This window comes from Lagenorhynchus albirostris, chromosome 4, assembly GCF_949774975.1.
Source record: "Lagenorhynchus albirostris chromosome 4, mLagAlb1.1, whole genome shotgun sequence".
Lineage (NCBI taxonomy): Eukaryota > Metazoa > Chordata > Mammalia > Artiodactyla > Delphinidae > Lagenorhynchus > Lagenorhynchus albirostris.
In genome coordinates, this window is record NC_083098.1 from 127,743,281 (window position 1) to 127,759,513 (window position 16,233).

A 16,233-nucleotide genomic window follows, 5' to 3' on the forward strand; every position below is an offset into this window, starting at 1 on the left:
ACACACTCTCTCTCTCTCTCTCTCTCTCTCTCATACATGCACAAATAGATGCATGGATACACCCACACACACATACATATCTCCTGTTACCGGAGGTTACTGGAGGACACTAGGGAAAGAAAAGGGAAGCCAAACTCACATCACACTGAAAAGGCTTTTCTCCGGTGTGCGTCCTCTTGTGCTCATCCAGGCCTCGCTTCTGGCTGAAGGCCTTGCTGCAGTCTGAGCACTTGTATGGTTTCTCCTGCAGTCAGTGAAAAGAGACCATGAATTTGAGTGAATGCAGAGCCCTCCTTTTGAAGGTGTACGTGGGAGGGTGTTTTATCTAGTTCTGCAAGGTGCTGGCAGCACATTCATACTGGTGTCATGAATTATTTTAAATTTTCAGGGGAAAACAGGAGTACTCAAAATCTCTTGGGCAGTCTTAAAACTACCAGGTGGTTCACAGTTCCAACACTAGATCGCACAACATTTCTTTCGATGCAGTCCTATCTGTGCAAAGGAAGATTCTGCATGATTGCTGTGATCTAACTACTTACTGAACTGAACTTACGTTTTCTTTTGGTTTCGGAGTGCATGCCACAAAGGTTTCGTGGAGCAAGACAGTTTGGGACCCCTGGTTTACATGGTGCAAACTGTTCACTGTCTCAAAGGGATTCCTGGGAATGAAAGCTCAGAACCAAATGCTCAACAGATTTCGGGGGTAAATTTAAGAAGTTAGAGCTCAACTGTGCTTTAAGTATTTTCATTTCCTTTTTTTTTTTAACATCTTTATTGGAGTATAATTGCTTTACAATGGTGTGTTAGTTTCTGCTTTATAACAAAGTGAATCAGCTATACATATACATATATCCCCATATCTCCTCCCTCTTGCATCTCCCTCCCTCCCACCCTCCCTATCCCACCCCTCTAGGTGGTCACAAAGCACTGAGGTGGTCTCCCTGTGCCTTGTGGCTGCTTCCCACTAGCTATCTATTTTACATTTGGTAGTGTATATATGTCCATGCCACTCTCTCACTTCGTCCCAGCTTCCCCTTCCCCCTCCCCGTGTCCTCAAGTCCATTCTCTACCTCTGCGTCTTTATTCCTGTCCTGCCCCTAGGTTCTTCAGAAACTTTTTTTTTTTTTAGATTCCATATATATGTGTTAGCATTTCTATCGTCCAATCTTTTTTCCTAGGTAGGAGATGTTCTTTTATAAAATCGAAATTACTCTTTAAAATGAGGCATTTTTTTACAGCTGGTCATAGACTCTTAAGGAAAAGAAATATATCCATAGACAAAGGAAAAAATTATCCACATTCCTTAGCCATCTTTGATACCAGGAACTTACATCACCATCTTTTTAGCTTGGAATAAATTGCAAAATAAATTAATTAACATTGTTTCATCAAAACAGCAGGCCACTAATTACTAAATAGTGCACTGATAAACAGATTTGTTTAAAGTAAAATTGCAGTGTTTTTTCAAATATAGCTTCAAAAATACTGTTACAGACACTTTGTGAATTGAGGTAGTGTGTATATATGTTTTCTATTTCATGTTAATGTAGACAAGTTCTATTTATATTTTCTCCTTGGTATTTAAAAGACATTATGAAAATTTTCAGGCCTACAAAACGGTATGTAAACAATCACACACACATATGTGTACCCATCGGCCAGCTTAAGACATGGAACATTCTTGTGAACATGAGCGCCGGTTCATTCATTCTTAGTGAGTACAGTATTACATTCAATGGCTACATTCTCCAGTGATGGATAGTTAAGTTTTTCCCAAGTTTTCACTCTTACAAATAATGTTGTTCTGAATATTCTTGTAAATGTATACTTGAACACAGATGAGCATAATTCCCTACGGCATGTATATCTAGAAGTGGAACTGCACCTTCAACTTTTCTAGGAATGGCCAAGTAGCTCTACAAAGTGAATAAACCATTTTACACTCCAATATCCAGTATATCCTTATAACTTTATCACTGTAGTTTACACATTTTGAAACTCTCATTAGGTACACGGTGAGTATATGTAAGTTTAAAACTATTCTACTCCTGGAAAATAGGACCTTTTATCATTTTGAAATGACCTTCTTCTTCTGTAATCATCCTTTTTACCTTAAAATTAATTTGGTATTAATATAGCTATAAAAGCTTTTTAAAATTAGTATCTGCTGGAGTTTGGGAGACTTGTTGAGATGTTGGTCAAAGGGTACAAATTTGCAGTTAGAAGATGAGTGAGTTCTGGAGATCTAATGCACAGCAGTGTGAATATAGTCAACTGCACTGTAGTATGCAGTTGCTAAAAGTTGCTAAAAGCCTAGATCCTAAATGTTCTCACTGCAAAAAAAGAAATGATAATTACATGACATGATGAAGGTGTTAGCTAACACTATGATGTAATCATACTCTAATATACAAATGTATCAAATCAACAGGTTGCATGCCTTAAACTTATACAATGTTATATGTCAACTATATCTCAGTTTAAAAAAAGAGGCAAAAAATAAAATTAGGATTTGCCTGTTATATTCATCTTTTTACTTTCAAACAGTCTATATATCCTTAGGTATGATAAGCGTCTGTTGTAAACAGCATACGACTCAATTTTTTTAACCCAAACCAATGGCACTTTTCTTAAGATAGTGAACTTTGCTTTTTAATATTTATTATCATTTAAAAATTATATTGTTATAATAGAATTTAATTGCCATTATAATAAATAAAATACAATAGTATATTTATCATTATTAATAATATATTTAAATATATTTCTAACATTTAATTTTGTGTACATACATTTCTAACATTTTATTTTGTGTACTGCTTTTATCTTGCTTGTTTTCTAAGGTTTTTTCCCCTATATTTTCTTTCATGTTTTGGATTCCCCTTCCCCCTCTGCATTATTATAGAACTTACAAACTCTATTTCTATCCTTTTACTGGTTATCCTTAAAATTTCTTTTACCATGTGCATTTAACACAATTAAAGTTATTTATTTTACCTCGTATTAATTAACATGCCCTGTAGAATGCTCTGTCTTACATGTTATATGTAGCAGTATTTCATTTGTATCTTGATTTTTAATGCCCGGTATGGAATCATTATTATTTTATACAATCAGTGTGGTTTAGCCCGACACACTTTAACAATTTCTTTACTTTTCATGCTTTCTGACATATTTGAATTTCCAAGGATCTGTTGATAGTAAATTCTGATTTTGATTGAAAGTGGCTTTGCTTCTCATTTGTCATTGAATGAAAGCCTACAACCCCAATTAGATCTTTCTATTTTTCATGTCTCTTAACCTGCCTTTGCCATTTCCATCTCTTTGTATTGCACTCTATGTAATTTCTTTAGGATCAGTTGATCAATTCAATTCAGGTATGAATAACTTGCTACCTAATAGGATCACTTTGAGTTTTTAATTTCCTATACTGTAGTTTTAATTTCTAGAACTTTTTATTTGGTTCTTTTCAATTATGCTTAAATTTTTGATACAATCTTACTTTCTATTCATGCTGCTTATGCCTATTTAAAAATATTCTAGGCATTTACACAACTTTCTTCATCTGATAAATCATTACCTTATGTGCTCTGTGGAAGTCTAGTTCTGCTATTTGTGGTTTCTCCTGTCTCGTGCTCATGGCTCTTGTTTCCTTGGGTGTTTCTGGAATTTGAAATCATGAACTCATGTTTGGTGGTCTTTATCTGTTAAACTCCTGTGACCCCCAGGTTGAGGGTAAGTCCCTCCAGACAGCATTTGTGTTTGCTTCTGCCAGGCACTCCAGGATGCTATCAATCAGAGACCATTTTAGGTTTGCTTCTTGCCCGAGGGTTTTCTGGTCAGGCAAGCATTTTAAGGCTGAACTCCAAACACACTTGAGGGAAGGACTGTGGTTACAAACTCTAAGGAGAACTCTTTCTCTAGCCAGCAATTACTTCAAGACAGTTAAACATCCCGAGCATTTCTGTTTGCCAAAAGTAGATTATTTCTAGCCTCTGATTTCATTTTGAGCATAGTCTTTCTGGGGTCCCAGAATTATGGGGGGATGTGGTTCCATCTTGCTCTTTAACCTGAACCCAGAGCTTGTCCCTTTTCCATCACCATTAAAAACCAAGTCTTGAGTTTACCGAAACTGTAAACACCCTGCAAGGTGCTGCATCCTTAACTTGACCTCACCACTCTGGAGTTGGGTTTCAGTTTTGTTTGTTGGGTCCTGGAGATCACTTTTACTTTTTTTTTTTTTGCACAATCAGATATTTGCTGTTTGCTTTATTTTATCCAGCATTTGATAGCATTGTACGGGGTATCTTTTCCAGGAAATGGAGTCTACCATATTGCCAGAAATGGAAGTAACCATATGTATAATTTTCAGGACACGAAAAATGTATTTTAAGTTGACTGTTCACAATCAACAGGAAAAAAGTAATTGCGTTTTACTGGCAGTCTACAAAATACGATGTTTATGGCCTTTCCCTCTAGTCTGAATAAACACAACCTCTTTTCACATGTTGCATTATTCTTAGCCTCTATTATTTCTTCAAATACTGCCTAGTTAAAAAAAAAAATCTTTAAAAGGAAAATGTAGTTCTAAGTATTTGGATCAGGAATTTTCTGGGAATTCCTGTAACTGTTTATTAGCTTTCATTATATCCGAATGTTTCATGTAACTTAATGTTTTTTAAAGCATATAAAGCGTATCAATACAATGTATATGAGAAGGAAAAAAAAGGAAAGCTTTTCTCCCTGCAATTTATCTGTAAAACGAGATCTTGTAAAGTGAGAGGCACATCACTGCGGCAGCTGCCAATGACAGGTAAAGGTCTGGCAGAGAACAACCTAAGACAGGACCAACTAGCTGAGCGACATCCTAAGAGAAGTTTCAGGGAAGAGAAGGCACTGAAAAGCAAGTTCTGAGCATCACTGATTAAGACCATCCCTCCCACTCATTCCTAAATTTCCTCATAGGAGATACTGTCTAGGTAAGCATCCTAGAGGTGGCCCTACGGATACTGAGAGGTTCCCAGCCAGTATATGGAGATTCTGGTGGGTCACAGGGGCTTTGCAGTTATCACCAGAGGTTTGAACTCTCAAATATGTTATGCATTGGCTTGGATTGAATAAATAATGTCTTATACACACACATACACTCACCCACATAGTGATATTTTCAAATGTTTACAGATCCTATTGGTGATTAACTCAATATATTCATTTACGAATGCCACTGAATTATATCACTTTCACTTAATTATTTTCTCCTATAAGACACTAAAAGTGCAACAGCCATCATGTGTTTCTATGTGTGTGTTGGCAGGAAAGTGGGGGGTGAAATTTATAATGTCAGAAAGGTCCCTCCACTTCAGAAAGTTTGAGAATCACCGTTGGAAGAGGGACCCGTTTGATTAAGTAGCTCTGTATTTGCCTGGACTCTCTCTTCTTTACCGAGAACCATTTGTAGCCAGGAATTCCCTGGGGTTTTTGCTCTCAGATAAGCTCACAAAGGACCCCAAAATCACATTTCCCTGTCAGTCTAGAAAGAAGCGTTCTCCGAGTGCTTAGGCCATAGCAAAGAAGAAACTATGTTTATCCCTCAAAGGCCTGTCTGTCTCCTTCATCCCTAGTTCTTATTCAAAGAGTCCATACTTTTCCTGAAGATCCTGAAAGGAGGGGTATAATTCGTGACACGTATTGGTCAGACTGCCTTGCAGTGCTCCTTGGGAGGACCTTTAATGCCCACCCTGGAAGGGATTCCGATTTATAGTGAATGTTACCAAATCAAGTATTAGAGAATTCCTGCTCCAGAAAAAGCTTTTATGCCAGAGGAAGAGCCAGGAGGTCACGGGTCACTCAAGTTTAAGAATATCAAATGAACTGAAATAGGAGGAAATACATGCATTTTCTTTCTCAGAACAGAAACTCTCATCCCCCTTCCTTACTAATTTCTTCCATTACTCCTAATCAGCCATGTTAAAGAAATAGCACCCTTCACATGGTAAACACAGTCGGGCACAGAGAGTAAGCTGAGTGGTACAGAGCATATTATTACAAAGACACCTGCACCTGTCCCTGTTCCTTTCTCTGAAAATTGTGAAAAAATCTTTGCTGCCTCTAGAACATTCCTGAGTATACTCAGTCATAACTTAGCAATCCAGAAGAATCCATGCTTGTGCACAAGGGTTCACGAGAGCTTCAGTTCTGATCTTCACTGCCTATCCTTGCATTAAGGTTCACTGAAGATGACGGTGGTTAGGTAATTAGTGACTGACACAGCAAGGGACCACGTGACAGAGAAAGCTCCGGAAGCCATATAGGCTTCTTACTGTGGCTGAGCTATCTACTACCTTCCCAAGGACACACTGGAAAACAGCCTGCAGGCCGCTGTGGCTGGACTGCAAGCATGTCTGGATACTGCTGGACTTCCAAAGCCTCAACACCCCTCCTCCACAAAGAGCACAACAATATCGTCATCTTAACATGAATCGCATCCTAACTTCATTACTTCTCTTCTGCTATCTTTCCCTCCATTATGAAATCTTTAAACTGGGCACAAAATCTGATTCAATGAAGTATCATGGAAATTGTCTGTAACTGTTTCAGAATGGAATGCATAGTATAAATTACACATTTTAACTCATTAGCTGGATTTAACTAGAGACAAAATGATTAGGTTCTTGATGAATTCTGTTTCTGAATGATTATACAGTTTAACTGACAAATAGCTTGTCCTTTGTCATCATAACTGGGGAGCCATTACGGAATGGAGGCAATCTATTTGTCAGTTAAACTGTGTAATCTACCAAAGGCAGAATTCATCACCAGTCTAATCAGCCTAGCTTTAATCAAACAGCGTTTGGCAGAATTCATTCAGAAGGTAGGATTTATAGAGCTCTTATTCCCTGCACCTTGTGATGTAGCTAATAAAAAGTCATATTTTTGTGCTAGCGCCCATCTATTAAAGGAACAGAAACTTCAAATGTTATATTTCTTGCCAACATAAACTGAATAACTAAATTTCAAAATCATTTCAGAGGGCTCTATAGAAAAAAATCACATTGTTTATAAATCTTGGAGGGGTCTAAATGTTGAAATTCTATGAAATAGAAATGTATTGGAGGCTTTCTCGTAGTCTAGTTAAGAATTGCTTGCCAGGAGGTAAAGAAGCACGTCCCCCGTTACACAGACTCCCAAAGACAAGGATGGATCATGGGCAGATTATCCACATGCTGTGGACACATGATCCACAGATTCCCTATGAGGGTTAAAGGACATTGCCCAAAATCCTTTAAAAATATAAAAATATAATGTAGCCCTTTTAGTTACAAGTTACCCATTTCACCTCTGCCAAAGTCTACAGTACGTCCAACAGGAGAAAGTCAACCACTACTGTAGCAGCTGAGAAAATGGGAAACTGAGAAAATGAGTGTTTTCGTGCTAGGCCACAATCAAATAGAAAAAGAAAATATCACAAATGAGCATTTTCCCGTGTAGTCAGAGGTCAGTGTAAATGGTGTCAGGAAGTCATGGAATGATGGTTAATAAATGTTCTTTCACGGCAGTGGTAGCCTGGCCTCAATACAGTTAAGAAAGGAAAATTAGTAAAGCAATTAAAAGAACACAGGCAGGCTAGTGAGTATGGTAATAAAGACTGTCAGAGCCTGTGGTATTCTGAATATACATAGACACGGTTTGCTTATGAGTGGGTTCAACCTGTGAGTGAAACACTTGGCTATTATAACTTAAATGAAAGTGTGTTCACTTGATGGACAAACCTTTTCTCTATTTGTCTTGCTCAAAGCTGTAACGAGACCAAGAGTGTCTGTGCTGTTAATGAAATAATTTCCATGTGAGCAACCTGGGTATCAAGTACAATTTGAGAGAAGAAATTCACTAAAGAGGAAACAGATGTAGACACAAGTGTCTCTGACACTCCCTCTCTCACACACACACAAGTGTGTTAGCATTAAAAGTTATCTTTTGGTACAAAGTAATTTCACTTGATTATGTTTTCTAGATTAAGGTTATTTTATAGCTATTAATATTTACCCTATTAGAGTTCAGAAAAACAAAGCCTTTTACTAGATGATCATTTCCTATTTCTAAGTTTAAAAGAAAATCCAAAACACCTCATGAAGCAGAGGTTCATGAATTTCTTAAATACAAGCTGTGAGTCTCTTAAATGCATGAATTTCATTTTGTTAAGTTATACATTTCTTAAATATGAAATTTCTAAATAAACAAAAATTTTGTAAGGTTTCAGTTTCCCATTTTCTCAGCTGCTACAGTAGTGGCTGACTTTCTCCTGTTGGACCTACTACAAACTTCGGCAGAGATGAAATGGGCAACTTGTAACTTAAAAGGGCTACATTACATTTTTCCGTTTTTAAAGGATTTGGGGCAATGTCCTTTAACCCTCGGACTTTTCCATCTGCAGAGTGTCTCACTAATTTCCAAAGTGGACTATGGCACGTCAAGTGCAAGGCGAGACCATATACAGACAGTCTTAGCCTCTTTCTAGTCTGCACCTCGGCAAGACTCATTTGCCAAACGTCCCTGAGACAAGGCACAGAGCTCCGCTGTGGCCCGGAGCAGGGTTCCTCAGCCTCAGTACTACGATATCTAGGGCCAGATCATTCTTTGTCTGGTTGGGAGGGGGGCTATCCCGTGCACCCAGTAGGCATCGACAGCACCTCCACTCAAGCTGTGACTACTCAAAATATCTCCGCATGTTACCAAATGTACCCTGAGTGGCAAAACGGCAAAAGCACTGTACAGAAGAGTGCTTCTGGAAACATCTGTAGTGAAAGACTGTGTTTTGCTCAATGTGCTGCTGACTGATGCTTTTCTAAAATATATTTAAAATGAATTACTAAAAAAAAAAAAAATGGTCGTGCATTTAGATGTGCAGCAAAGTCAGAATGCTATAAAAGTTCTAAACACTTCCTCACAATTTTCATACTTATTTCATCACAGACCAGAAACAAAGAGTCTGTGGGCTGGTACTGTTTTTTCAGCCATACTTTGAATAGCACTGGTCTAGAATAAAAATGTCTGATCACAGGATGTCCATGATTCAGTTTCATCATCATCTAGGTGAACACATTCTAAAATATAATTACACCTAAACCTTGAATTAAATATCATTTTAATATTACATATAAAAATTCCAAGTTTCATGGCTGGGAGGTAGGGAGGTTATAAATGGAGGAAGAATGAATACTTGTTTGAACCTGGGTGAGGGTACATGGAGATTCATTATCCTATTCTCTCTGCTTCTGTAGGTCTGAAATTTTTTTAATAAAAAGTAAAAAGATATTTTAAAAATTGCTTTGTTATTTTTTTTTTGCTTTCATGTTATTTTAAAACTTAAAACATCATCATTCTGCTTGAAAGATCCTGTCTTTTTTTTAGAGGGGCCCTTTTTGATATCAGGAAGATGGACTTGGTAAAAATTAAGCCATCTCAGATGTCAGAAACACTGTCTCAGAAATGGCTTCTCAGAGGTGACCCGGTGCTCCTGGGACCGGTCCTGCTGTAAGCCCCGAGATGCGGCCTGGCCAGCAGCAGAGTCCCGAAACCCAGCTCCTCTCTCCCAGCCCAGCATGCCCAGCTTGTTCACTCAAATGTGCCTCCAGAGAAGAGGCTGTCTTGTGTAACTGGGTGAGCATCTGACCTCACGTGGGACTCCACGTGACAGATCCTCTGAGAGGAAAAGAAAGCTCCAGGCAGCGTCGTGCAGTGGCCCTGACCACTGACCAGGGCTCAGCCTTGACGTGTGCTTCTCAGTGTGGCAGAGACTGTGAAGCCCATGCTGAAATTTCCAGATTTTTCCTAGGAGCCAACTAATTCTCTTGGTAACGTTGGCTTTGTGACCAAAAGATGGCAACCTGTTTCTAGAAAGCAGCCACTTGGCAACAGAATTACGGGTGGCATTTAGAGGAGGGCTTGTGAGGGTGGCCCCATGGGCTGCTGTTACACACAGCCCAGCGGACAGATCTACGGCCCACAGGACGGCAGGCCATATACCTGACAGCTCCCCCTCATGGCCCCATTTCTGAAAGTGCACGTGCCACCAGATGCACACCATCAAAAGGCACTGAGTTTCCCTCTGACGAGCAGCCTCGCCTAGAAAACTTCCTTTACAGATGTTTATAGCTTTTGTGGCTTTTTATTCACCGTCTTATTTTTATAGCCGGTGTGATCTTTCAACATATGACAGAACATACCCCAGGCCTAGTAAACAACGCACCTAAAAATTCTAACTCTTAGGGAAGCCTACAGAAAGCTAGGAGAAAATTTAGAGCAGGTTTCTACACAAGACGTCCATAACTGGTCTTGCATTGTAGCTAATGGAAAACACACATTGTGTAAACTAGGAAAATGTACTGCACAATTCACGTTCAGAAAACTAAAAGTAAGCCCAGTAAATAGAATATAATTTTTAAATTTAAGGGATGTATACAGACTTTAAATAGAAACAAGGAAGCACTCAGTCATTTGTTAGTTAATCCACTCTTGAGGCCCAGAGAATAATGTGTGTAAGTGGCATGGCTGGAAGAAAGTCCTATCACTGAGAGCACAGAGGTGATAGAAGAGCTTGTCTGGCATAAACCAGGCAAAGAACTGCCCAAACTAGCTCAAAAACCTCGTTTTCTTGCGGCCACAGGAGTGACACAAACTGCTCCATTTGGAACAGTCAGATAAACCAACCTAACTAAAATTTTCCTCATACTTTCACTCTCCTAAGCTCTAGCCCAGTGGATTTCATACCTGCCTGCACATTCAAATCACCTGGGAATCTTTTTAAAAATATTGATGATAGGTCCCACCCCACAGAGACTGATTTATCTGGTCTAGGTGTGGCCAGGCATTGGTGTTTCTTAAAAGCTCCCAAGGTGCTTTGGGAGAAGAACAGATCAGTAAGAACTTATGATCTGGTCCACCATCCTCTCAAGTAATAACTGCAACAGTAATAATTACGACAACAGCAGCAATAACTTCTATCTCCCCTTCTCTTACTATTACTTATGCTTTACCACCAGGGCACTCTGGTGCATGTTTACAGACTGCCTACTTCATGGCTGGCAAAGTGCTAGGAACTTTTAAGGATTTTTTTCCCCCATTTAATTGTTAAGCAATGCTGCAAATTGGTATGGTTATTCTCACTTAGCAGACGAAGAAACATTAATTTAAACATATTTCCAAGGTTTATACAATCAGGTAGAGAGGGCAGAACTCAAAATAAGGCACTTGTACTCCAGGGCTGGGGTCTGTGGTGACCTATGGCTTCCTCCCCATGCACACCCCTCCCTTGGTCAAGCACTCTGGAACAGGTGACTCCAGAGCCCAGCCAGGAGAGGGAACCTGGATCAGGCCCAGCCTTGGCCTCCAAACCTGCCTGCCCATGGAATCACCTGGGGAGCTTCAAAAGCTGCCCATGCCGGTGACCCAGCCCCCAGAGGGTGTGACTGCACTGCTCCGGGGTGTGGCCTGGGATTCTCCAGGAGATTCTAATATGCAGACCCATTTAGAAACTGCTAGGCTAAGCCAATGACGGAAACTCCATTTCTTCTGCAGTGGTGGGTTTAGACTGGAGCACATGACACGTCTGTGGTTACTGAAGAGAAAGTAAGTCCACAGGGCATTCGGGAAAAGGCCTCCTCTGCTTGGTGAGGCCGACCACGTACAGAGGTGATGCCCGAGCGGCTGCCGAGGAGCTGACTGAGGACCGCAGGAGAGATGAAAGGACCTGGGCCACGGAAGACCCTGTTGAGCCACCGCATAACCAACCCCAGGCTGGCCCTACCTCTGAAAGTCTTGTTATGGGACTTAATAAATACCACAGTTTAAGCGCTTTTAAGTTAGGCTTTCGGTTATGGAGCGTGAAAGCATTCTGCTTTCTACATCTTCCCGACCATCACGTCATATTCCGGCAGCTCTATTCTAGTGACAGAGAGTACGTCTAGCTCAGACTGAAGCATAACACTATATAACTACATAATAAGGAACAAGAAACTCGAAGTCAGTGGCTGGCTATTAAAAATGATACTGTTCAACACAGTCTAAGAACCCCCAGCTCTAAAAATGGAAGTGAGTGTTCTTTTAGACAGCAGTGTTTTTCTTATGCACATGAAGGGAGCTCAAAAGGAGCTGAAAATATATTTGCTGATAAGAATTCTGAGAAAAATATGAGATCTGTGCATTGTAAGAATCTTTAGAAGAAAAGAATGCTGGTTAAGTGAAAGAGTGTTATTGTTTAAATTATCTAAAGGGAAACTCTTTCTCTGCATAATAACTGTTTAGCTTTTTTCCCCTCAAAAATCATGTAAAAGAAGACTAATCGTATGAACAGGAAAATTCTATAATAAGGAAAAACTTATGTTCACCATCTTAAAAATTATAAAGTAAACTTTAAGATTATATGCAAATTATAATGCAAAAATAAAGGAAAGAAATAGAAGAGAAATAAATATGATAAAAAATATAGGGGATATATATACATACATACACACACACAGACAAGTCATAAATACAATGTCCAAGGCAAAAATGCTGACTTTTAAATAACAATCCAAATGGAAGCCAATTATGAGAAACAAATTGTCAGTTATGAGAGCACAGGCTGGTAATGCAACTGCCTTACTCGTTTGTCACATATTGTCTTCAACATTTTTGTTTGTTTGTATCCCCAAAATTTGCTACTGAAAATCAAAGTAAGTCTTACAAGTCTAAGACAGCCTAATTCTGTTTTTGCATGTTCCAGGGATCTCTATTTACCAATGTTCCTAAGAAATGTGGAGTCTCAGACACAGTAATCCACCACCAAAGGCAAATTTAGGAAGAAAAATATTCACCACTTCCTCTCAAAAGGTCCTTTCCTACATCTGAACTAGTATTTTAAGCTTACAAACCAATTAATTTAAATGTTTCAAGCTCTATTTACAAGTGAGCTGACAGCAATCAAGACAATTCCCATGATTAGATGATGATGTAATTGAGGGTGAATTTATCAGCAAAAGTCCCCATGCATATTGAGCAAGACATTCTGTTAGGAACTGTGGGAAACACAACAAGGTTTAAAATGCGGTCTTTATCCTCAAGAAGATTCCAACAGGTCGGCAAAGCAAAGACAGGGCAGATGGAGTAGACGGAGTTGAGGTGTACTTGTCCATCAACCTGAGCTTTTGTGGCTACACAACTTGAAATATGGCATTCAGCACATACCAAATATCCCTGTCGATTTAGGGGGCATAACATAGGGGTAAAGGGAATGATGTGAATGAGAACTCAATACAGTCACAGACTACATTTAAGAGGCAGATCCAATCAGTCCACAGAGAATTGATTTAATTCAACTTGCCTACTTCCAAAAATAACAAGCATGCTTTCTGATATATGTGATGGTGGCAAGTGTAATCCATCTTGAATAAAAACCATGAAGTTTATTCAGAGGTCTCTAGAAGAAAGGAATTACATAAATGCAGAGCCTTAGAAAAAGGTATCTAATTCTAAAGGAATAACATACTTATCCCATTACACAATTTTGTAAATAATAAGAACACAGCAGAAAGGTGCTATCACACATGCAACTAATTGACCCATTTCAATAGCCAACAGAGCAGTCATTTCAGCCAAGTTCATGTCAACGGGTGAAACAAACCCAGCAAGGAGTGGGCAGAAGTCAGAGGAAATCATATCATCAATAGAAATTACATCTCTGAATCAACACACTGCACAGATGGCAAGGAGCTAGTAGCATAAACCTGCCCCTTTCAAACCTCAAAGATGCTGGAAAAAACAGCCTGTCTATTTGCACAGGTGAGAATTCCACAGTTGTCCTGGCAGAGATCTTGCTATATCTGAATGTGCTCAAGTCATAAAATGTTTTGACAAAAAGTATGTCAGCCTAAAATGTTAAAAAAGGAAGAAATTCATAAAATTAGCATCTCCACTCTTTACCCTTTTCATCTGATATAGTTTTGTTCAGTGAGTAAATTTGAGCTCAATCTTCTTTTACAAATGGGTGAGGTTTTTTTTGGGAAAACTTTTTGTCATCTCTGGTGCTACTACATAGACTCCAGCAGGCTGATGTATACTTCATAGCTTCTGCAAAATACCATTCCTACCCCTAAAAATAATAACCTACAGTCCTCAACAGTAGCGAGTAACAAATCAGATTCTGCTTTTTTTTGGTAGTAGTGGTGAACTTTGTAACTAATAGTAGCTTCTGATTGTTTTAGGTTCATATGTTCCTTGTGAAGAGACTTCTCAATAATTGATCTCAAGAACCCTGACTAGTATGACCAACTGTCCCCATTTACCCCTGATTAGCCTGGTTTTAGCCCTAAAAGTCCCACATTCCAGGAAATCCCTCACTGTGGGGCAAAGAGCAAGATAATGCCAAGTTGGTTTCTCTATTAACCAGCACCACCTGCATCTAGGAATAACAGCCCATTGTAATGTCCCACTTAGATACCATCTAGGCAACTATATGCATCGTCCCTGTACATTCGCTCAGCCATCACTTGAGAGAGCAACAGACTAAATAGGAAAGAGACTGCTAACACAAGTCCTGCCTAACTCCCCCTCATCCTCTCTCCTGTTCTCTCATCCCATGTACAAAGAGCCACAGTCTACACTCTCATTGGCAGGATGAACTCAGCTACCAGGAAGAGTACTGATGACCCCCACCAAGAAGAGTGGCTTCCATCCCAGCGGGCGTAAGTTAAGGGTACTGGAGGCACAAGGACGAAGAAAAGCAGTACTTCAGGGTGAAGTGCCAAGTTTTTGCTCTGGCCAAACAAAATGCTCTTCCCTCAAGAAGGTGGTTTTTGTTTTATTGTTTTGTTAAAGGAAGAACATTTTGACAGAGATGAACTGTTACTCAGAAATTGTCCAAATCATTCTCTCCGAATATACTAGGTAAAAGAAAAGACTTAATTGAGGCCATTTCCTTGTTTTTACTAAATTCCAAGACACAAGGAACCTGATGGAATCACAGATCTCAATTCTGAGCCATTCTTTTGCATATTGATCTTGTTTTACCGATTTAATTCTTTACATTTACCTCTTGATTTAGACATACCAGTCCCTTCAGAAGATACTGACATGTAAGAACAGAATTGCCAGTCCAATTTCTTAGAAATCTGTTCTCTCTCTTAGTGCGGTGGCAATGGTTTTTCTACAGTAGCCAGATATTGTCTAAGTCAAATCAACATAAATAACACACTTGGCAGAAGAGTCAGTTAACATAATTCTTAGTTTGCACAGAAAGGACCTAGGCCACAATGAGGTCCACATGCTCAGGGAGAGTTCAGTGAGTGCATGTGTTTCTTTCCTATCAAATAAAGTACACAACCAAAGACCTCTTTTCAGAAAGGGATGAAAACATACACTGGTCATCCCAAGACACAAAAATGAGGTTGGGGATGGGTAGTAGAGTAGATCCCTGGGGCTCTAAGCCCCGTATTGCATAAGAAGGAACAGACATCTCAGCTCTTAAAACGACAGATGTTGGAGAACTCACTTATGTCCTGCCAATGGGGAAATATAAACAGAATTTAATATTTAAAAAATTCAAAATTCAGGCATTCAGTCATATATCACTTGGTGATAAACTGTCCCGCATGTTGAAGACTGTAGCATAGATGGAATGTCATTTTTTTGGCAATGACTTGGTACACTGCTTGCATGTCTAAAAACACATGTTAATTTTAGTTCCTTCACTTCTGTTGCCTCTACAAAGCCAAATATACACATATAAGATCCAAAGCAGTCAGGCACATCCATTCTAGCAAAATGTTCATTTTAACTTATCCTGGCACAGTGAGCCAAATATGTTCCTTCACTGCATACAAGGAGTAGCTGCAACAGCAAACTACATGCATAGGGAAGGTATATGTATATGTGTACAGATACATGATATGTATACATATAGACATGATGTATATGGTAATAACAAAAGTTTGAGTTAAGTGGAATTCAAATTAATACACTGTAATGCTTACTGAGACTAGTCCTGGGAAAACCTCTAGAATTTCCCCCACTGATGTGCTGAGTTTTGGGGCTGGGATCCAGCCTGCCTCTGGTATGAATACTCTGGGATATTTGAGACCTGGGTCAAGTCCAGTACCATAGGCTTTAGGGCTCAGCGTCCAGGCACTCAGAGAGCCTCAAGGGTAGTGCTAAAGCTTAAGAAGGTTCTCAAATGTCTTCGCTTTTTGCTGAGGCAGAAAG

General features: G+C 39.3%; 1 protein-coding gene across 1 annotated transcript in view; it reads right to left on the minus strand.

Moving 5' to 3' along the window:
* The window catches only part of PRDM5 (PR/SET domain 5), a 206,369-nt gene that overhangs the window by 14,111 nt on the left and 176,025 nt on the right, over positions 1–16,233 (minus strand). The window contains exon 14 of the mRNA XM_060147419.1: positions 140–244. Coding sequence (XP_060003402.1) covers positions 140–244 — 105 coding nt within the window. The remainder of the gene's footprint in view (positions 1–139; positions 245–16,233) is intronic.